We start from the raw sequence: 23,397 nt of genomic DNA on the forward strand, positions 1-23,397 counted from the left end.
AGATATTGTAGCATCTAAGATATCATGGAATTCTAGGAAAACCCTCATTAGTCTGATTCTACAAAGTACAGCAAGATCCAGATGTAGCTGAGTGCTAAATAAATAGTGAGTGAAACAGCGATGCCAAATTTGAACCTAAGGTAAAATAGATTCTTAAAAAGTACATTAGTGCCACCTTTTGGCCAGATTAAAAATTTACACAAATTACAACCTACAATCATACTTTAATTTCACAGAGACCTTGTTAGAGACACAACTGTTTAATGCAAACATTACATGAATACATCTAAAACTGTCCTGCCCTGGCCCATGTGGCTCAGTTGGTTGGAGTGTCATCCTGTACCCCAAAAGATTGGGGCTTTGATTCTTGGTCAGGGTATATACCTAGTGTGGATTCTATCCCCAGTTGGGGCACATATGGGAGGCAATCAATTGATGTTTCTCTTTCTAAAATCAACATATTTTTTAAAGCTGTCTTGTTTCTTAATACATGCTTGATTTTTTTTAAACATATTATTTATTTATTTCTAGAGAGGGAAGGGAGGGAGATAGAGAGAGAGAGAGAAACATCAATGTGCGGTTGCTGGAGGTCATGGCCTGCAACCCAGGCATGTGCCCTGACTGGGAATTGAACCTGCGACACTTTGGTTCGCAGCCTGCGCTCAATCCACTGAGCTATGCCAGCCAGGCATCCTTGATTTTTTAATAGTCACACTTTAAAAAATGTTTTTTTAAAAAAACATATTTTATTTATTTATTTTTAGAGAGGGAAGGGAGGGAGGGGGGAGAGAGAGAGAGAAAGAGAGAAACATCAATGTGCGGTTGCTGGGGGTCATGGCCTGCAACCCAGGAATGTACCCTGGCTGGGAATCGAACCTGGGACACTTTGGTTCCCAGCCCGTGCTCAATCCACTGAGCTACGCCAGCCAGGTCTAAAAAATGTTTTAAAGGCTGAGATAAAGAATAATATTTACAAACAGAATTTAATTCTGATCTAATAAGTCTCATATGCAGTAAGAACTGTATTAACTTCAAAGATGAATGAGACAGAAATCCCAGAATTTCTCTTGGCAACCATCACAAAACTTATTTTAAGCTTTTAGACCAGGATTAGTCAGCCGTAGCACTACTGACATTTTGGGCCAGGCAACTCTTTGTTGTGGGGGCTTATCCTCTGCTTTGTGAGATGTTTATCAGCAAACTTGGCCTCTACCCACAAGATGCCAGTAGCAACCTTGCCCCCACCCCCACCCAGTCTGACAACCAAAAACATCTCCACACTGCCAGATGTCCCCACGGTGAGGGGGACCACCCTTGTGGTGGTTAAGATTTGTGTTAACTTGACCATGGAGTATACACATGCATGCACATTCACTCACTCGCATCCTGTCAGGTTGTCTCTGGAGAACCCTAACACATCCTGGTTGAGAAACACTGTTGCAGATTATGTTACCAGTGGAGAAACAGCAGGGAATAGGGGAGGGGAAAAAAGAAGCAAAGCAAGAAACTTCTGGGAAATGACTAGATACTACCTTTCTTTCCAGAGATAGTAGTTGGACTGTGGCTGATAAGAACTGGGCTCGCTAGTACAATGCACATCCGGCATGTTTCCTGGCACAGCGATTACTTACCTCGACACTAGGAAGGCATCTGGCACACACTAATGTAAAGTAAGAACACATTCTATAAGCTGAGCTAATAAAATGCTTATGGTCAAATTGCATTAATTTATTTGTCATGATAAAATACATGAAATCCACTATTTTCATTGCATACAAAACTCTAAAAGAATGTTTCTGAAGCAAATTCACAGTACATTAGGTGAAAGAGTTTAACCATACAATATATTATTGATTTCAGTCTCCTATATTTTGCTGTGTGTTACTCGTAGTTTGAAAATTTCTTCAGTGGGCCTTTTATATTGTACAAGTTTTTGAAATCCAAGTTTCTTTGAAAGTATTTTAAGTCAATATGTAATCTAATCTGACTAAATGATTTTATTTGGCACAAAAGAGAAGAGTTGATGATAGTTTGTGTCTATTGCACAGGAGCAACATCTACTAAGTCATCAAGTGCAGCAAGGATACATACAGAAGCACAAGGGATTCTTCAAGGTCTTGAAGACAAAAGTCACAGTGTGTGATTCCTTGTATTTAAGACGTCCAGGTTTGAGGCTGTGTAATGGCACCAGTTTTCAAAACATCCAACCACACAAGCACAGAATTACAGCAGCGAGTAATCATTTACAGATTTCACTCTAGGAATTTACAAATTAATTATAATAAAATTCCATAGAGATACATTTAGTTTAAAACATACAAAGTCACAGATACATTATGAAAACTTCTCATTTGGCCTATTCTTACCTCAATCACTACAGAAAGTCAATATTTATCAACGATATGAGGTACAACATCAAGAACGTGCCTGTGCAAATAAACATTACACATTTTTTCAGGTTCTTTTTCCATGATTAATATGTATTTCCTTCAGTTTTAAATGAAGCCTTTCCATTACTACTTAAACAGAACATAATTAATTACTATGTTATAATCCCCACTCCATTTCTTTTCCCCATCTACTTTTTAGATGACCTACATCAAAGAAATAAAAACATTTCTACCATTGCTTTTCTTCCTTTTCCTAGGTGTAAATAATATGTTTGGAAGAACTTTCAGTAAAGCTGAAATTGGCAAGGTTTTATTCCCCAAAATGCAAAAGAACTAATGGTGAAGTCTAAAGAAAAAGTCTAATGATTAAACTATAGTAGAATGAGACTTCTGTCAACACAGTTTTTCCTAGAGTATTTGTAAAAAATAAGAATTTTATCAATTAATCATTGAGTATTAAATAGTATATGACTGCTTCTGGGTTGGAATACTGAAGTTAATAGATTTAGCTATAGAATACATATAGTTTTCTTTATATGATTGATTCTTATCAATAACATTAAAAGCTTAACACAGTTTTAATACAAATCCTCACAACACCCCTGTGAGGTAGGGATTGCTTATACCCACTTTATAGATGGGAAATCAGAAAATCAGAGCAAGAAATAATAATCTCAAGAGATAAGTACAGATCAGGACATTTTGGTTTTCTTATAAGGCAGACTGAACTTACCAGATACTGATATGCTAATAAAGACAAACACTGAAATCGTCTGTTTTTCTCCAGGCAACAACTATGTAGAGGATCCGCAAAGAAGGGCAAGTTCCAAGCTAATCCAAGGGGCAAATGTCTGTGTAGTATTTGCCTGATACACTAATTAAGGTGCATATAGCACTTCCAGTTTTTAGAGTTTGGTAATAATTATTCAAGCCATTCTGTATGGCTAAGGTAATTAGCTCCATTTTAAAAGCAGATGATTAGTCAAAACTAAAGAGTTAAGCTGAAAGAACATTTTTTATACAGAGTAGATTTAGTAAAAAATCATGTCTTAAAAAAATATACTTAGGGCACAGTGTTAGTCATCACAGTTATTTTTCAAATATGCCTGCTGAATGAATGGAAAAAAATAAAATAGGTCAGTCCCTAACACCACTATTCACTGGTCTCCAGAACCCAGCTTTGGGGATTTTTTTATACTGATATAAAACGGAGTTAACATTTTGCCACTTCCTAAAACAGAGAGAATATCATGAAGACTAAGGAAAGAACATTTGTTTTGAATTCCTAATATTAAAAACAAGACTAAAAGTACAGTTAACCACTATTTTATGTACACCCAACAAATGCAGATATATTTCTGCTTTAAATTAACGTTATCAGTCATGGCCAATTAACCACAGGCAAACTCCTACCATTTACCCAGACCTGGCCCCGGACCCCTGCCCTACCCCACAACTCTTATGGACCCGTAATCACACCCTTTAGCTACAAACTTCTTGTGTCAAGCACCAAAGACTGAGCAAGGAGTAAAGAATAGAGAAAAGTCAGAAAAATTAAGAGACATGATAAAAATGAGAAAAGTAAAATTTTACTTGAAGATGGCTGGGGCACATATCTTGAAAAGCCTAAAATACATGAAAATAAAGGTTACTATTTGCACTCATCCTATGAGATGAGATATTTGAGGGCAGTATCAGTTAGAATAATTGCTTAAATGGTTTAAGATTAGATGAAATTCTGACCCCAAAGAGCAACACATTTATTTTAACCATTCCCAATACAATCAATCCTACAGCGATTGCTAGAGTTTGCTCTCAGCTCGTATCAATCTTGACCCCAGGAGGCTTTACTCACTTGTCTAAGGTGGAAACGCCACTGCTTTAGACAGTGAATGCCCAATGGTTTTCTTCCTCCAACCCTCAAGAAACACTGACCACTTCATAATTCAGCTAACCTCGATCTACCCTCTGCACCCTTAGAATGAGCTGATCGCTCTTTGAGCTCCCTCCTCACTGAGCTCTCATGTTGTCAGAGAACTCTGAAGTTGTCAGGAAATGTCCTCAGAGTGTGCAGTCATGAAGGAGCTGAAAGCATTTTTCCAAGCCATGCAAACCAAATTCATCCTAGTTATTAAAATGTCTGTGAGGCTTAGTATTTAACAGACGGCATGCAAAAAAGATGAGGCTGTTTTGAAGCCTCTCTTTTGTTATTCTTGACTATCTAGTATTAGATACTTAAACATTTCAGAAACAATTTAGACCTATCCTTTGTGATGAGGTTTGATCAGCTCTTTCCCAGCTGCATAAAGCAGGAGAATATACCACTGAGTGCATCAATTTTAATTCTTCTGGGGTTTTAGTTTTATAAGTTCCACCACTATAAAAGGGAGTTAAAAGTTTATGCATAGAGTAAAATCTATCATAGATTTCAAACAGAGTTCTAGGACATTGACTCTATCTACTCCACTTGTTTTATGACCAAAAAAAGTGAAAACTGTCACTGAAAAATTGTTTTTACACATGATTGTTAGAAGATTAATTTTAACTTAGGCAGCCTAGAAATCCTCTGACACTGAGGGTATAAAGATAATCATGTATTTTAACATTTTCCCTTTTAAACCCATGTAACCTTCCGGTCATAAAAGGAAAAAAGAACCTGAAATTGTTCTTAAGATGTCTAGAAAACACATTAGGTTAAGGTGACAGCACTGGGGGGTCCAGTCACTGCAGATCCGTCCGAATCTCTGTGTCCCTGTGTCCCTGTGTGCTCACCTGTGTGCACGTATCTTCAGGTTACTCTCTTTAGGATTGTTTATGTCTGACTCCTCTCCTTTTCTCTCTTTGTAACTAAAATATGTTTTATTAAAAATGAGGTATGCTCACAATGTCAAAAGATAAATAAATGCTATGTAAGATGTTGCAGAGCTAAACATAATTTTAAAACTACTCGTGATTTGGTACAGCTATGTTTAAAACAAATCTTAATATATTATAATACAGTTATGCATTAAAATAACTACTAATTTCCTATGTGGCAGAAAATGTTTACATAATTCTCATACAAGCTTATTCCTGCAAAACATCAGTCAAAAGTGATAGTCTAAAATATTCTTTAAAAAATAGTTCATTTACTTCCTATTAATTTGATTTTACTGATTCTACAACCTGGATTAACTTAAAAATTCTATAAACAACTATCAACTCTAAAGTCCCATATTATTACATTGATTTCTGATTTCTAAGTTCTGAATTAATTTATGAAAAGTTCACAGCCCTAACTGAAGTTTATTTTAATAGCTATGAATTAATATCTCACAATAAGGAGACCTAATAAATACAATGTTAAAACTATGGATAAATGGTAAAGGAAAGAAGTCAGTAGAACTTGAGGAGGAGAATAATTTATGAGTAAAAAAATATGAATTTGTCAGAATGGATATGAAAATTCTGAAGGAGAAACTGCTACTCAACCAGGATAGTGTCCACGTTTTCTTGTGTGAGCTCTGAATCTAAGGCACAAGACGAGTCTAACTGCTCCTGTGACAGGCGGGAACTTTTCAGGGGGACATCCGACCAGCCATCACAACACGGCTGGAATCTCTGGGCTAACACATTTCCAAACCTTTGGCATCGGTTATGTCTGAAAGATTTACCTTTGTGTGAATACATGTGTTCCAGCAATTGGCTCTTTCGGAGAAATTTATGACCACAGATGGTACAGCTGATTTTTCTTTTCCTTGAAAAAGAAAAATTACAGTTTAATTCTACTGGCTCTGTGTCTTTGGAGATCAAAGACACCTGACTGATCTGCAGAGGCTCTGTGGTCCCACGGTTTGCGTGGTCAGGCTGTTGCTCATTCTCCTTGACGATGAAGGAGCTGAGCCTGCGGCATTCAAGAGTGCCGCTGTTTTCATTAAGTGGATGCACTTCACCAAGGTCATTACTTTCCAGAATGGAAGCAGGGACACCAAATGGCAGGGATCCAGACACATGGGTATGGAGATGTTGCCTTAGGTTACCACGGGAATCAAAACGTTCTCCACAGTAATGGCATAAGTGAATTTTGATACTACTTTCGGTGAAAGCTGGGCCTGTCATCTCTGACGAGGATGAGGAATGGCTCTGGGGGATCACAGATTCTGGGTCACATCTTTCCTGCTTGATGGACACAGGGGGCTTCTGGTGTTCCTCCAAGGCCTTGGTGGCAGGATGGGCCCTCTGCTGGTCAGCAGTGCCATCATCCAGCCCAATAGCAAGAGAAAGTTGTAACTGTGGGTGTTCACCCTGGACAGCAGCTCTGTTTCCACTGTTACTGGAAGGAGCTTCTTTGACCTCCAGCCCTTGCTTGACAGCTGCTTTGTGGGTTGTTGAGATTTGAATGCCATACAAATTTGAGGACTGCACAGTCTCTGGTGAGAACACTTGATTCATTTCAGTTGCAATGTGAGAAAGGTAGTCAGCGTGAAGAAATCGAATCCCTTCCTCCAAACGGCTGTGATCCACAATCTGTTTGGGTCCTTTCCCCGTGTACATGATGTGCAACAAATAGCTGAATATGTCAGGTTGGATGTCAGTTGGTTGTATTTTTATGCACTCACTGTTAAAAACAAAAAATAGACCCACACAAAATGAAACAACCTAGTTGGCCTTTTAGTTAACAGTATATAGTCTCAGGCTAAAGCAAAATTTTTCTAAGAAGTTCAAACGTAGCAATCTGCCTTGATGAAACAAAGTAACAAAAACTTAAACTTTCACTGTATACCAGTTTTATGGCTCAGCAACAAGTCTTCATGTATCCAATCTACATCTAAAGTTAGGAAACAGATATTCTCATTTGTTCAACAGTTATGTAGTGATTCCTAAGTGATATTAGCTGCCAGAGAGTAGAAAAATCATGAATAAAATAGGTATCCCGTTCTTATGGAACATAACAACCTACTAAGTATACAGCCAAAAGAACCAAACCAGAGACTCAAACAAATACCCATATACCAATTTCAGTACAGCATTCTTCATATTAGCCAAAAGGGAGGAACAACCCCAGTGTCCATCAACAGATGGACAGATAAACACGACACAGCATATACACACAGTGGAATATTATTCAGTCACAAAACAGAATGAAGTTCTGATACATGCTATCATATGAATGAACCTTGAAAACAGTATGCTAAGTGAAATAAACCAGACACAAGAGGGCAAGCTGTGTATGCCACTTATAAAAAATAACAAAACAAACAAGAGAGCAAAACAGAACCAGAGACACTGAAGTAAGAACAAACTGAGAGTAACCAGAGGGGGGTGGGGAGGGAAATAACAGTGGAAAGAAGGGGAAGGGTCATCAGAAATGTGTATAAAGGGCCCACAGACAAAGCCAAAGTAGGGTAGGATTGAGGTGAGGGTGGGTGGGGCAGGGACAAGTAGTGGTGGGAAAATAGAAACAACTATATTTGAATATTAATGAAAATGATTTTAAAAAGAGAAATATATAGAATAGACAAACTCATAAAGATAGAAAGTAGTTTAGAGGTTACTGGGAGTTTGTTGGAGCGGCGGTGGTGGTGGTGGTGAGGAGTTATTACTTAATAGGTACGGTTTCTGGGTGATGAAAAGTTTTAGAAATAAATAGTGGTGATGGCTGTACAACAGTGTGAATGTAATTAATGCCAATTAATTGTACAATTAAAAGTGGTTAAAATGACAAATTTTATATTATGTATATTTTATCACAATAAACATATTAAAATTTAAAAGTGTGTATTGAAATTGGTAATATTTAGAATTTAAATTACGTTAACCTTATTTTGTCTTCCAAACTATATTAACATATCTACTGTTCAAATCACAAATGAATATGGGGATGATGTTGAAAAGCTTTAAAATAAGTCCCAAGCCCATTTTTTTATGTATGAATCTAGATATCAGATAATAGATGGAAATGACCGTGTAACAAGAAATCAGGAAACGCCCCTGAACATTTAGGAGAAAGACAATCTGAAGGAAGCACTGGACGTCAGGGAACAATGAAATCAGCCAGCAGACGCCCCTGCAGCAGAAGTCTGTGTGAATGCACCAGAAAGCACTGAGGGTCAGTATGCAGACAACCTGTTTCTTGAGTCCTGTTATCTTGGGATTCTCTCTTGGGCTTCACTCTTAGCTCTGATCCACCTACTTCCATGGTCTGTGGCAGGTGTTTTTTATATCAGCACAGAGTTCTGTTAACTAAGGATTTTCAGTTGCTCAACAGATACGACATGGCAGGTTGCCACCTTTGTATTTCCTGGATTTAGCATGGTGCCAGTCCACAACAGGCACTGAACCAATTCGTGGCTCTCAGACAAGACTGATGTGAAGGCAGTGTTTCTAGTTTCTACATTGACACAGGTCAGAGAGAAAACTCTGACATGGCAGAAAAGGCTTTCCATGACCTGTCCCCCACTCTGTTCTCTCCACTTTGTGCCATACATTCCAATCATTCTGATCTAGCCTGGTTCATATCTGCATGTTTTCATGCATGTTTTCCTCTACCTTCAGTGAACTTTCTTGCATTACTCTTCAACATCTGAAAAACAACTCCTGATCCTTCAAGATCCAGGACCTCTGTAATACCTGTTCCAACCTTCTCAAAATAAGGCTGCTGACACTTCACTTTACCTTGTGCAATACTTATCACACTAATTATTATTTTTTAAAAGATTTTTATTTATTTAGTTTTAGAGAGGGGAGAAGGGAAGGAGAAAGAGAGGGAGAGAAATATCAATGTGTGGTTGCCTCTCATGTGCCCCATACTGGGGACCTGGCCCACAGCCCAGGCATGCGCCCTGACTGGGAATCGAACTGGCGACCCTTTGGTTTGCAGCCTGCACTCAATCCACTGAGCTACACCAGCCAAGGCTAATCACACTAATTATTAATAATGGCAGCTAACGGCACAAAGCTGCTGTTCTAAGCATTTGAATATTATTAATCCATTTAATCTTCTCAATACCATGGGTAGGTATACTATTCTAATGTTTTACAGAGAGGGAAACTGGGGCACAGAGAGATCAATTGCACTGCAATTATTTTCTTTACTTGCATTATCTCTCTATTAGACTACAAATTTCTTGAGGGCAGGGAGTATAACTTATCTGTTATTGGGGTCTAACACAGTGCCTGATATGTAAGTGTCAACCAATAGTTGAGCCCTGGCTGGTATGACTCAGTGGATTGAGTGTTGGCCTTATGAACACAAGTATCGCCAGTTTGATTCCCCATCAGCGCACATGCCTGGGTGCAGGCCAGGTCTCCAGTACAGGAATGCGAGAGGCAACCACACATTGTTTCTCTCCATCTCTTTCTCCCTTCTTTCCCCTCTCTCTAAAAATAAATAAATAAAATCTTTTTAAAAATAGTTGAATGAATGATGTTAAAAGTGTATAATTAAGGCTGGAATCCTAAGTATTTCATGTAAGGTCCTTTAAAAAAACATAGTATTCTATCACTTTCAACCTAGGATGGATTGAAGCTATTCTTTACCAAGAGCTCAGAATCTGAATACCACTTCCCAGCCCTCCCCCTACATACCTACCATGCTGGGTTAACATACATTCAAAAACTTTTTGAAAAAATATTTGAAACAAATGACCTTTCAACTGTAATATGAAATATAAGGTGGGTAGAATTATGACACTGAAACCTTGCTATGAAAGTATTCTGGAATAGAAATCAATAACTTAGTGATCAAGAGCATAGAACTTTAAGAGCCCAGGTCTACTTTTGAGTCTAACTTATTAGCTGTATAATCCTGGATAGGCAAGTGATGGAATAACTGAGCCTCCATTTCCTTTTCTCTAAAATAGTATGGACAATAGAATTTACATCAGATAAATACTTAGTGTTCAGGTATGAGATAAGCCTTCAATAAATTTGAACTATTACTGTTTTATCCTTATGGATCCTTCACAATGCATATAATTACTAATAATTAAATATATACACTACGATTTTTTTCTTAAGGTGACTCCATAACAAAGAATTTTTCCAAATGATGTTATAATACAGTTTAGATAAACCATAATATTAAAACTCTTCTGATTTACAAAAGCACATCCTTACCTTGTTTGATGAATAAATATCATCTTAAAGTAGTTAGAAAAAGCAGCAAGCACTGCTCTGTGGGCTTTGAAGTAAACATCTCCGATAGCAACTGTGCAGTCACACAGAAAACCAAATTCCCGTTGCATGTTCAGCTGCTGCAGAAGGACAAGGCTATGGCTAGCTGTGTCCATTGTGGCTCTGAATAAAAGGAAAAATAAAGATTTTTTCTTTTTACAAAATTGGCTACAGTTCACACAAACCTCCAGAGTACAAAAAGACCTAAATTTAAATTAAGTTATTCAACAATTTTTTAAAATTTTATTTTTAATTTTTTATATTCAGTATTACTTTGTATTAATTTCAGGTGTACAACATAGGGATTGACAATTTTCTATACTGTTAATTTCACCCCAAACCTAGTTGCAAACCTTAAAACTACCTAATATGACAATCAATACCAACTCTGCTGAAACCATACATATTTATGGCTTTTTTCCCATCTGGTAAGAACATAGCTTGGTATGAGTGACACAGCAGCAAGAGGATGGCCTGTCCTCTTTTTTTAAACCCATGCAACCACACTATTTTTAGTCCTCAGTTTCTTCACTGGAGAAATGGGAATGAGATATTGATCCTTGCCTCAGAGCTAAGTAAGTTAGGTGAAAAGCACCTTGTAATTTTTAAAAAATATTTTTAAAAGATTTTATTTATTTATACTTAGAGAGAGGGGAAGGGGAGGAGAGGGAGAGAAATATCAGTGTGTGGTTGCCCCTCACCCCCGCCCCCCCCCCCCCCCCCCCCCCCACTGGGGACCTGGTCCACAACCCAGGCATGTGCCCTGACCGGGTATCGAACTGGTGACCATTCAGTTTGCAGCCTGCACTCAATCCACTGAGCTATACCAGACAGGGCAAAAAGCACCTTGTAATTGAAATGGCTGTTCAGATGCTAGCTATAAATGTTAATAACATAACAGTGTGTCCTGGCTGGGCTAGAGATGTCACTGCTCCTTAGTGATCCTGTGTGCTTAGGGGATGCTGGCCTCCTACCATACAATGTTTGGGAAATTTACCAGTCACAGTAGGGTCAGGAGCCCCTAAACCAGACATCAAGCCACATCCCCTGATTTACATGGGGCCTGGGAGCCACATGGCAAAGAGCCTAAACCCTGATCTAAACTGGGTTCAGAGACATAACGAATGTGGAGGGTCTTGAAGGAAGTAGAATGCAGGACAGGTGCACTGGCCTCAGGGGGAAAAATCATGCAGGAGGAAGAACATGCAAAAGAATTCTGGCAGAGAAGTCTAGTGTGAGTACAAGGACATTCAAGAGTGCTGTGGTTTCCGAGAGCTGGGAGGCTGTGCTTCACCACCTTCTCCACCCCAACTGTGCAGACTGCAGAGAACCCTGGTGTTTCAGCACAGAGTGTATCTCTGCGGGGTGGGAGAACCTCTTCTTAAAAAGTAGATCCTAAAAAGAGAATGAAGTGTCCTTATTTGCCAGAGAGACCAAGGGGTAAGGAAGGCAGTGATTAGAGTGTGGGGTTAGCAGGCTGGACACTGGCAGTAGCTTTGGCAGCAGACAGCTGAGTGATTGATAATAAAATAAAAATAGCTAACACCGTATAGAGCTTCCTATTGTCAAGCAATTTTCACTCATTTAATTTGCAGTACAACCCCATGAGAAAGGGAGTACTCAGTGAATCTTACAAATGAAGAAACTGCATCAGCACAGAGTTAATTTACTCAAGGTCACCCTGCTAGTAAGTGGCAGAGCAGGGATTCAGACTCAGGCACTAGATTCCGGTACTCAAATGACTCCTCCCTCTCCCTCCCGGGGAACATGACACACAAACTGAAGGAGCCAGGGGAACAGTCTGGATTACACATCACGGCGTTCCAGGAAACCTCAGGAATACTTGGAGTAAAATGTTTGCTTCTAGGAGGGAAACTAGGAAGCAGAGATTTAGGATGGGGGGAGTTGTACTGTTTAAACTTGAAAAAGCCCTCTTATGGAAGTTTTATTTTATAAATACATACCTACATGTATTCCTTTTCCCCTCATTTTTAAAAATTATATTTCTGAAAGGTACAGGGAACCATGTAACAAACACCCACCCACCCCTGAGCACAGAAAGTGAACACTATACACAGGGTAGAGACCCCTGGCATCTCCCCCTCATCCGGTGCCTCCAAAGGTGACAGCCATCTTGAGTTTGGTGTTTATGGCTCTCCCACTTATTGTCACAACATGACAGCATATGTAGATATTCCTTAAGAAGGTATGGTACTGTTTTGCACGTTTTCAAGTTTTGTATAAATAGAAATATACTTTAGGAATCCCGCAACTTGCTTCATTTTACATTCATTACTTTTAAAAATTCTACTTACTCAAAAATAATTTTCCCCAATTAAAAAAACAAAAACAAAACTCTTACCCTGTACTTTCTCACTTTAAAAGCCTTTAAGTAGCCCTGGCTGGCGTAGCTCAGTGGATTGAGCACGGGCTGTGAACCAAAGCATTGCAGGTTCGATTCCCAGTCAGGGCACATGCCTGGGTTGCAGGCCATGTGAGAGGCAACCATGTATTGATGTTCTCTCTCTCTCTTTCTCCCTCCCTTCCCTTCTCTAAAAATAAATAAATTTAAAAAATTTAAAAAATAAAAGCCTTTAAGTAGCAATGAAATGAGAAATAACAAGATAACAAAACCTACAGAGACTTGAGCCAAACTCTAAGAATATAAACAAGATCCAATTGTGGATATTGTTCCAAAAGTGATTACTTATTGTATTGACCACATTTCTCTGATTCTAAAACACCCAATTTATGGGGAGACTAAAAAAAAAACAAACAAAATAAACTCTATATTGGAGATTTCAGTATGTGAAAAATGTGCCTTAAAATCAGTTAAAATGGATCAAATTGAAGCGCTTTAAACTAGCCTTACAAATTGTTTCCCAAAAACCCCCTCAGATCATAAATATTTTCACCTATTCTTTGTGTGTGTGTGTGTGTGTGTGTGTGTGTGGGGCACATTAATATAATGGACTACTGACCACATGGAAATGAAAATGGCACACTAAAAAGCTAACCATACACTTAAAAAATCTTGTGGTTAACGGTCTATGAGTAATGGTTAAACTTACTTATTGAAAAACTACGTATTGAAGAGAAAAATTAATAACAAAACATATCTGAAAGTATGTATTACACAAAACATGAGTACAGAAAAAAATTACACAGATGCTGCAATCAAGATTATAGGCTAACAGGGGAGATAAAACAGTAATTACAACATGAAGTGACAAGTGCCACAGAGCAGTTTGGAGAACATGTTATGTGAGGGGGAGATAAATAACAGGTGACCCAGTGGGAAATAAGCCTTTGAACTGGATTTACATGAATCCATGTGAACATAGCATTGCAGGGAGAAAAAAACAGAATGAGCCAAAGGACAGGGAGTGACGTAAATATACAGATAATGGAGGAATTCAGTTTGGCACAGAAAAAACAAGAGTAACGAGATGGGGTTAGCTCACAAAGGGTGCTGAACGTAAAACTAAAAGGTACTCCAGTGGTGTTTGAAATGGAGAACTATATGAGGATGTTTTCTGTGGAGGAGAACAATGTAGTAGTTAAGCTCAACCTCTGGAATCAGACACCTTGGGTTAAAATTCCAGCTCTGCCACTTAGCTGTGTGGTCTTCTCAAGACACAACACTCTGGGCTTCTGTTTCACTTATAAAATATGGGTAATTTAAGTATCTGCCTCACAGGTTGTTATATAGATTTGGTAAGATGATGCATATAAGTGCTTAGAAATAGTGGGTACATAGTAGGGGTTCAATAAATAGCAATCATCATCATCACCATGATTAGGCCTCTGAGTCAAATGGTCAGTCTAGTAGCAATATGTAAAAAAAGATCAGCAAGGGAAAGGCATGGAGAAATAAAGACCAGCAAGAAGCCTACTACAATATCCAAGTAATGGTACAAATGAAGGAAGAGATATAAGACATACCAGATGAAGAACTGACCTGACTTGGCAGGCAGACTGGAGGTGGTCAGCCACAGAGAAGACCAAGTCAAAGATGAGTCTCAGTATTCCAGCTTGATTAACTGGAAGTACTTGTTCACCCCTTCAGGTCATATTTGCATGGTGTCATGTGCTAGGTGTTGATATTTAAAAAAAGCAGGGTCTCAGAATGCCGAAGAGACATAGAAACTGGATTGATAAGAGACAATTTTCACTTTGGACACATTGAGTTCAAGGTGTTCACTCTAGGACATCTGAGTTTAGTGTTTAGTGATCAATGACGGGAAAACATGCTAATCTGGGGCACTAGAGACAGCAGGGCTGGAGAGGGAGGGGAGGTCCTCTGAAACGATAAGGCTGTTATCACCAGGAGTGAATGAGACTATTGAGTAAAGTAATGGAAGCTAAGAATAAACCCTTGAACAACACAAAAAAGATGCAGCAAGAGGGACAGGAGAAATAAGAAAATGTACTGTCATTGAGTGAAGATAAAGGTGAAGGAAACATGAGAACCTTGGCAAGAGGAGGTGTCAATGGTGGAAAATGCTGCAAGGAAACACGTGGATGAGGCCCATTACAACACCCCCAAGTGTGTGACCAAGAGATTTCTGGTGACCTCTAAAAAGTCTGGGAAAACAGTAAGAGCAAAGTATCCGACTGCAAGGGGGATGTTAGACAGCAGCTGTAAGGGGTAGGTACAAACAGGACAGGACAGTGAAGACGCTGCTGATTGAACATGGCTTTCAGGCTAAAGAGTGGTGGAACCTCCAGAGACCAGAAGGAATGCAATCAGAAATATAAGGATAGCAGCTAGCTAGGGAAAAGAGATTTCTTTTTCTGACAATGGAAAGGAAATGGATGACTCAAGGACAGAGAATTCAAAAGTATTCTTTTAGATGGCATTGACTTACAAATTAGCAGTCAGCCGCTATGTAGAGGGAAGAGGTGAGTTTAGGCCTTGAAAGAAACCTTGCGCAATAATCATCCCTGATGCTAACATAGAACATTGAAGATTACAGAGAGAACTTTCACATATACTTCTTTCTGCTTTAGATAATTTCTCTTCATCCATCTTCAAGTTCACAGACTTCATCATTTCTAATCTATTAAACCTACTCAGTGAATTTTTTTTAATTGCAGGTAGTGTATTTTCAGGTCAAATTTTTCATCTTATTCTTTGTTAAGTTTCTATTTCTCTGCTGAGGTTTTCTACTTGTTCACACATTACCACTTTATTTTGCGTTACATCCATGGGCACAGTTGTAGCTGCTTTAAACCTTCTCTGCCAAATCCACCTCTAGGTTTTCTTGGTGTCCATTAACTAGGGTGGTAATTTCCTGTTTTTCCATGTGTAGTCATTTTGGATAACATCCTAGACTTTCTGATTACTAAAGATTTTAGATTCTGTAATATTTTTCCAAGGAGTACTGATGTTTTTGCAGCCAATTAACTAGGCTGCACTTAAACTCCAAGTTCTGCCTCCCTATGTATGGTTCCGATTTTTCAGTGTTAGATGTGCTGTTTGAAGGCTATTCAACACATGTATAAAAATAAGGACGGGGTTGGCAAGGGATTTGAGCTGGGTTTTATATGCAGTAGTTAGCTCTTTCACTCATCCTTTCTAGGATTTTCCTGCTCACTTTGCAGCTTGTGTGGTCACTCTTAACTGTCCTCTTTTCTTCAGGCAAGATTATAGGTTATGATCTCAGCTTTAGTCATCCCCTCAAGTCACCAACTGGGACCTTCTCTCAGGATAACAGCCACAAAAGTAAAAACTTATCCACTGCTGCTCCCTTCTTCCAAGTACAGACTGCATTCGTTTCTGCCAGCATTTTGTCACTTGTGAATGACATCTGGTAGTTTCTGAAACCTTTTCTTTTTTAAAGTTTATAGTTTTTATCTCAATACAACTATAAATTTTTATTGTATAAATCTCCTCTTACTAGGAACCATTCAGCCATTACCTTCTATCAGCAGTTCTAAAAAGTTCTGGTCTCAAAATCCATTTACACTATAAAGGTATTACTGACTGGGAACAGCTGTTGTTTATGTGGGTTATGTCTATCAACAGTTGCCATGTGAGAAATTAAAAGTGAGAAATTTTTTTAAATTTTATTTAAAACAATAAACCCATTACATATTAACATATTTTTTCTAAATATGTATTTTTAAGTTAAAAAATTTTATTTATATCCTAGAAAAAGGGAGAGAGTAAAGAGAGAGAGATCGATTTGTTGTTTCACTTATTTATTCACTCATTATTTGATTCTTGTATGTGCCCTCACTGGGGCTCAGGACTCACAACGCTGGTGTTTCAGGTTCACGCTGTAACCAGCTGAGCCACCTATTCAGCCAGGGCACAACATGCATTTTTTTAAAGTGTTAAGGGTAGCATTGTTTTACATTTCGCAATCCTCTTTAACACCTGGCTTTAAAAAATACAGCTGGGTTTTTTCCCCTATGCTTCTGCATTCGATCCGTTGCCACGTGTTTTGGGTTCATGTGTATTAAGAGAATTTGGCCTTGCAAAAGAGAGATCCTTGTAGACACCCAGAAAGGGTTTCAGGAGGGGTCCTTGGACCACACTTTGAGAAATCTGCCCTATATTTTTTTATGCTATGCACTAACTAAAGTAGTCCCATTTAGTGGTAGAGGAAACATGGACTCAGAGAAGGCAGGAAAGGTACCCCAAATCACACAACTAGCTATTAGATGACATTGGTAGTACTTCAAGTGTGACTATAAACTCACTGCCATTTCTTCAAAATCCCCACCTAGAACTTTCAACATACATATTGATGGCAGATTTTACAAATATATTGAATGAAATAAGGGGATACATCTTCCAAGTTTCTGAAATGAAACAAATTCAGATCTTTTTTTAATAAAAGCAACTTATATATGTAACAGGTTCATTCCAACTTGTTTGCATAATAATAGACCATTGATGTTTGAAGGTAACACAACCAGATTTTACCTCAGGTCAATAGAGCCAATCCAACAGAGCTACTGAGAACATTTTCTAACACAACCTACTTTGCAAATTATTAGCTAGGCTGTTTGTGTAACTTTTGCTCATCACTTCTTTGATCATCAATTTTATTTCTAGTATGGGGAACAACCAGTTTCTCATACACACAGAAAGATGTTAGAAGTTACATTTGAGAATTTTGGTGTAAATTTTAAGATGTGAGAGAGGTTGCAGAAAAAATAATTTATTATACTTACAAATATTGGAGGCAAAAATGTAAGAGTGGTAAATCCTAAAATGCTTTATCTGTTATTCAAGTGGTATTTATTTATATTACAATAGAGTTAGCACTGATATTTAAGAGACACTACAAAAACCTTTTTTATTGACTAGATTGCAGTAACTCTGGATTAGCTCAAAATAAGTACACTAGAACAGCTTTATACCAGTATCTATGTTTGTTTAAGTCGAAGTTAGCTTGATATTCAACATCTTTGGTTTTGTTTTTTTAAACCTTTTGTATTAGTTAGACTGGACTCTCAGACCCATGGTAGCCAGAACGATGTCCTGGAATAAATAGCTTTTCATTCTCTCAGGCTGTAAGAATCTTTAATAAAGAAAAGATCAAAAGGAGTTAAGACATCTGTTTCTGTGGAAAACAAATAGTCTTAGATATCTTCTCCGTGGTTCCTACCACTGCGACTTTATTATTAAATATCAGGACAAGGAGACAGGGAAATTGGCAGAGGAATGTGTACAGCTTCTTTGAGATACTCACTCATGGCTATAAACACAAAGGTAAAAGCTGATATATTCAAATTGCCACGTGATAAAAGATTTTATACTATGATTTTAACTTCTTAATGGTACATTCACATGATTGTGAGGGTGTAACCTAGATAAAGATTGTTTGCAGAAATAATTTTATCCTGGAATAGTAGCTCCTACTTAGCTGACTGTATGATAACATTTTCCATGTAGAGTTGGACTGAAGCCTGAGTCCTCCAGATTAACCCTAACGCAATTGCTGGGGTGAGACACAGATCATTTCTGAAAAAGCTCTGCAGGTGATCTAGTAAGATACGTTAGTTAAGAACCACTGCCTTATTATAAGAGGGGACAAAAAACTCTAGAAAATACTTTCACACTCTAAAATTATAGAGAAAAAGGAAAACTTCACAAGTGCTCAAAATGTGGGAATTATACCAATTGCAGGAAGTAAGCGAAAATCAACAATTATAATGCTCATTAAAGCTTTAAACTAAAAAAACCAGCCAGATTAAGAAACAAAAGTGCTCCCAAGCTAGTAGGATGGGCACTGGGGACAGAAGAGGAACACATTATTTTCAGACTTCTTTTTAAAAGTATTTATGAAAAAAAGATATTTACTCTCTTTTTACCATTACACCTATCTTCATAATATCTGAAAATGATGTGTAAATTCCAAATCTGAAAATACTGGTCAAGGTAAAATCTGCAGTAATTCTAGGCATCTGCTTATAAAAATCACTGAGAATATTACAGAAGAGGGTAAGAAGCAGACGTGGTAAATGATACAGGAAGAGCAGTTATGCTCTAGAAACCTTTAACGGAACTGGGAAACGTTAGTTTGGGGCCCTGCCTGTTGGCAGACACAGCCGGCCTACCCTGCATCTCTAACCCCCACCTAACCAACATGTGGGACGTCTGATAAAGCCACAGGCAAACAAAAAAACGCTAACACCGCTCAGTGCAAATTGCTCCTGGACCTTAAAAAAAATCAGAACCTGTGAAGGAAAGATTCTTCTTAGTCTTCTAAAAATAATAATAATAATTAAAAAAGACTTCATTTCTGAAAGAAAAAATAAGGTACTAAAAGGACAGGAGAAAGTTGGAAAATGACGGTGCTAGTACAGATCTAGAACACAGTACAAGCAAGAATGATTGTAACTTCTGCATATAGGTAAACCATACTTCCTCTGCCACAGAATGTTCCACTGACATGTTATCCACATGGACTAATGAAACCCTTTGCTTAAATGTGTCTAGAATTTTTCAGAAAGAACAAGTCATCGTATATTGATTTGTAACCAGGGAAGAAATGAATTAGAAAAACTCCAAAAATAACTAGTAACACCACAAACATTTTTTTCCTAAAGATTAAAAAAAATTCCTGCTAGCAAAGGGTAAGCGGAAGTATTAATAAATTCAATCAATGATCCTGAAATTGATGTTTGATTCAAATACTTTATTTCCTCTTCCTCCACTCTTGCTAAGCAAATTCAAGCAGCAATGATAGCTTCTCTAGAGAGAATTGTTATCAATAGCTACTATTACAATGACTAAGTACTATGTGCAAAGCCTTGTGTTAAGTGCTCTATGCACAGTATCTCTTTTAACCCTCACCATGACTATGTGTTCGTTTCTTTCCACTTTACAGATGAGGAGAAACCTAGGCTCAGGACACACAACCAGCAAACGGTATTAAGTGGGGAATCAAACGTTAGGTCTGACTCCATAGCCTGTGCTTGTAACTACAAACTGAAGTGGTATTTTTCTTAGCATTCTTTTATCAAAAGACTGAAGTTCACATGCACTTTGGAATAAATATGCAGAAAGGGAGCACAGGAAGTGGTGCAGAAGTACTTTATAATTTATCAAGATAAGAGCACCTGCACTGCTTTTTTAAGACCAGAAAAAAACCCCTCCAATAATATAAAACCCCCAACTCTTTTCTGGTCCTGTTATTACTAAAATGGACAAGTATTTCTTTAACAAGATGGTCAAGCAGCACCTACAGACCACAGTACATAAATCACTTTGGTTTAGTGGTGGGGAGGGCATTATGCAACACTTCCCAGCACAGCACTCACCAGGATATTTTACCGCCAAGACACTTAGGCCCCTCCTCCCCAGCTAGACAGCCTGGCTCCTTCATATTCCCCTCAGGAGATAGGGTGGAAGCACACAGCTCCACTTTCTAAGGCACAGAGGGCAGCTGAAAGTCCTGCTCAACCTCTCTGGGCAACCACAGGCGCCAATAAATCAGCCACAGGCAATTTCTCTCATCCCCCTTCCCGGCTTGAAGTGGTAGTGAGATACAGCGCAAAAAAGCACAGACTAGCCTTGGGAGATAAGTGATCTAGGCTTGAATTTCACAGCAAATGGCTGCATCATTGAAGCCATGTGAATCTCTGAGCCTATTTCCTTGACTGTTTGTGATAATGGAGACAATACTACCTCCTTTTGGTAAATATTTGAAATTCATCTATGGAAACAGCTAGCCACTGCAGTTACTTTATAAACAGCAACCAAACCTGAGCTGAATCCATCTTCATTACCTCCAAATATTGGTGAGATATTCAGGGTAGGGCTGGGCAAAAACGGTGTAGCAAGTCATGTGAAGTCCCTCCCTCCTTGCTGGCTGACCATTCAGGTGACTTTTCACTACTTCCTGATAACCTCCTATCTATTGGTACTAATCTATTCCATGTCCTATCCCATCATTGTTTTGTTTCCTATCAAAGAGCTGATGTCTGATAATGGATTAACAGTTTACTCTTAATTAAAACATGTCCACATTACTAAAGAGGACTTTGATGCCTTAACTTTCAGGAAACAATGCTGCAGACGTTGGTTATTCTTGCAAAGAAGAGGGCTAACGGGGGGGTGGGGTGGGAAGGGAGGTGCAGGAGAGGGCAGTTTTTGAGCTCCAAAGTACATCTTAGCCATTCTATTTCACCTAGAAATAGTGCCAACCCCATTTCTTAAAATACCAAAGCCATCACACACTGGCCAAGCCTGATTTCTAAATAATCTGGATCAAGACTATAATCACCTCTGGCAAATAGCCTCTACAGTGCATAGGTTAAATGGGCACTGCTGCACTCCTGGTGTGGTAGAGAGTACAACCACTAAGGTGTCCAGAGCTGATGAGTCCAATTACTCAAGAGGTGCAGGACTCAATCAAGCTACACACTTGGCTCTTTAGGTCTGGTGTCCTCATCTGTAAAACAAGAGGGATGAACTGGCTTTCCTGTAAGGGCCTTTTCAGCTTTAAAACGTGTGACTACAAAGCGTACTTTTACATCCTTGACAAAATCCTGTGCACAGCTTTACCAAAAAGACTTGATTGTCAAGAGAAGAAATGTCAAATTGAATCCCTTGAGGGAAACCAGGCATTACTTCATGAAACATGTTAGCTGCTCTCAAGTTCATGCAGCTCAAGAACAGCTTGTTTGCTCCACATGAGTGCTAGCTAGGGAAGGAAGTGATAGATGAGGCAAGCTTTAAAAAGAAAAACTGGCCCTGGCTGGGTAGCTCAGTTGGTTGGAGTATCTTCTGGAAGTTTCGGGTTCCATCCTGAGTCAGGGCACTGCAAGAAGCAACCAGTGAATGCATAAATAAATAACAAAATTAATGTTTCTCTCTCTCTCCCTCTCTCTCTAAAAAAGTAAAATTACAAAAAGAAAACTGGATATGCTTAGAATGAGATTCATATACGCTGAAAAAAGAGAAATGAATTATGGGACCAGGGGGGTACTCCCTGCTCTAAAAACAAGGTAATCACAAATGACGGTGGAAGAGAGAGGGAGGACATTGGCCTCTGCGGGCTGCACTTGGAAACCCACCCACTCACTAAAGGGTCGGCTCGGCAGTCTGCGGAACGTCGCACGCTAGTCGCACGCCAGTCGCGGCTGCCCGCGCGGAGTCGCAGCCCCGCCTGCAGCAGGCGTCCTTTCGCGCGGTCCTAGCTTGCTTGAGGCCCCGATAACTGCCTTGTGCGGACAGCTAAGGGCGGCTAAGGGCATCCTCGGCCCAGCGCTCACTCGCGGTTACCATTTTCCTCCTCGCCCTGATTGACATGTCAAACAGACCAAAAATACCCCTCTCCCCTGCTACTTGCATCTGTTCCACGACCGGTGCAGCTGCAGGCCGCCGCCACCCCAGGCGGCTCCCGGCGGGAGGGACTGAGCCTGGAGCAGCCCACAAGGGCCGGGCTGCGTCGCTTACCCAGACGCCGCTGCGGCGGCCAGCCGGCTCCCCCGTGCGGGAGGGGCGGCTCCCGCGCCGCAAGCGTCACGCGGCGGCGCCAGCTCACGCACCCCGCAGTCCATTCTCGCGCGGCTTCCCGCGCCGGCCGCCCCGTGGTGAGCCCACGTGACCTCGCACCCGGTAGCCGGGAAAGAGGGGCGCAGGGGCCAGAGTGTGCGTGCGTGCTTACGTGCAAGTCCGCCCACCCTCTCAAGTGGCCAGGATGGGTTGGCTAGCGCTCGGCCGCCTCCGCCACAGTCCCCCAGTCGTGACTCTGTAGGCGGAAGCGTGGAGATGAGCCTGGGCGTTACATGCTCCCCACACGTAACCGCGTGACTTGGGGACTTTCCCCAGAATGTGCAAAAGCATGGGCACCCCTTCAGTTCGGGAATGGGGGTGGGGAAGGATGCGCCCGCGTGTTCAAAGGGAGAGATGAGGGCGCGGGGCCAGGGAAACTAAGCCACGGGAGCCTAGCGGGGTGGGGCATGGCGGGGGAAGTGACTCAAGGCCAGAAGCCGACGGGCCCGTGGAGGGCAGGGTGAGGGAAGCGTGAGGAATGGGCGACGCTGAACTCATTGGCCACGTCCAGGGTTGGACGAGGCTGCCGGTGCCCTCAGAACGCCTGGGGCATACCGCGAAGGAGGGCCGAGCTGCTGGGTTCTCCCGGGCAGGGGTCTGACATCGGGACAGTGTGGGAAAGCAGCATCTAGCCCTTGGGGAGTCGGAAGGAGCCCAGTCCCCTCCAGCTGTGCAAACGAGAGGAGGAGGTCCCAAGCCTACCCTTGGGAGAGGGGCAAGAGGGGTGGTCAAGCCGCCGCCGCGCCGGCCCCCGCGGTGCGGGTTGCGCCAGTCTCCTCAGAGCCCGACGCAGAAACTTGTAACAAACAGGCGACCGCGGGTGCCCCTAGC

General features: G+C 40.2%; 1 protein-coding gene across 6 annotated transcripts; it reads right to left on the reverse strand.

The window, feature by feature from the left end:
- Nucleotides 1-1,707: 1,707 nt before the first annotated feature.
- Nucleotides 1,708-23,356, reverse strand: ZBTB25 (zinc finger and BTB domain containing 25). Of its 6 annotated transcripts, none has more exons than XM_036010969.1 (4): nt 22,468-22,555; nt 21,293-21,829; nt 10,488-10,667; nt 1,708-6,987 (listed from the first exon to the last, which is right to left on the reverse strand). In XM_036010969.1, the coding sequence occupies exons 3-4, from the start codon at nt 10,658-10,660 to the stop codon at nt 5,853-5,855; spliced, it is 1,308 nt and encodes a 435-aa protein (XP_035866862.1). In that variant the 5' UTR covers nt 10,661-10,667; nt 21,293-21,829; nt 22,468-22,555; the 3' UTR covers nt 1,708-5,852. The 6 variants fall into 6 exon arrangements, with proteins under 6 accessions (XP_035866862.1, XP_035866870.1, XP_035866872.1 ...); XM_036010977.1 differs by having other exon boundaries at nt 21,293-21,460; nt 22,468-22,544; XM_036010979.1 differs by lacking the exons at nt 21,293-21,829; nt 22,468-22,555 and adding an exon at nt 23,269-23,356.
- Between the last annotated feature and the right edge of the window lie 41 nt (nt 23,357-23,397).

The sequence above is a fragment of the Phyllostomus discolor genome, chromosome 1, assembly GCF_004126475.2.
Source record: "Phyllostomus discolor isolate MPI-MPIP mPhyDis1 chromosome 1, mPhyDis1.pri.v3, whole genome shotgun sequence".
Taxonomy (NCBI): Eukaryota; Metazoa; Chordata; class Mammalia; order Chiroptera; family Phyllostomidae; genus Phyllostomus; species Phyllostomus discolor.

Coding starts and splice junctions, on each gene's coding strand:
- ZBTB25 (XM_028505549.2), bottom strand. CDS start 22,571: ATGGACTGCGGGGTGCGTGAGCTGGCGCCGCCGCGTGACGCTTGCGGC. Junction 10,668..22,467: donor GCCGCCGCAGCGGCGTCTGG/GTAAGCGACGCA, acceptor CCTTTTATTCAG/AGCCACAATGGACACAGCTA. Junction 6,988..10,487: donor ATATTTATTCATCAAACAAG/GTAAGGATGTGC, acceptor TGTTTTTAACAG/TGAGTGCATAAAAATACAAC.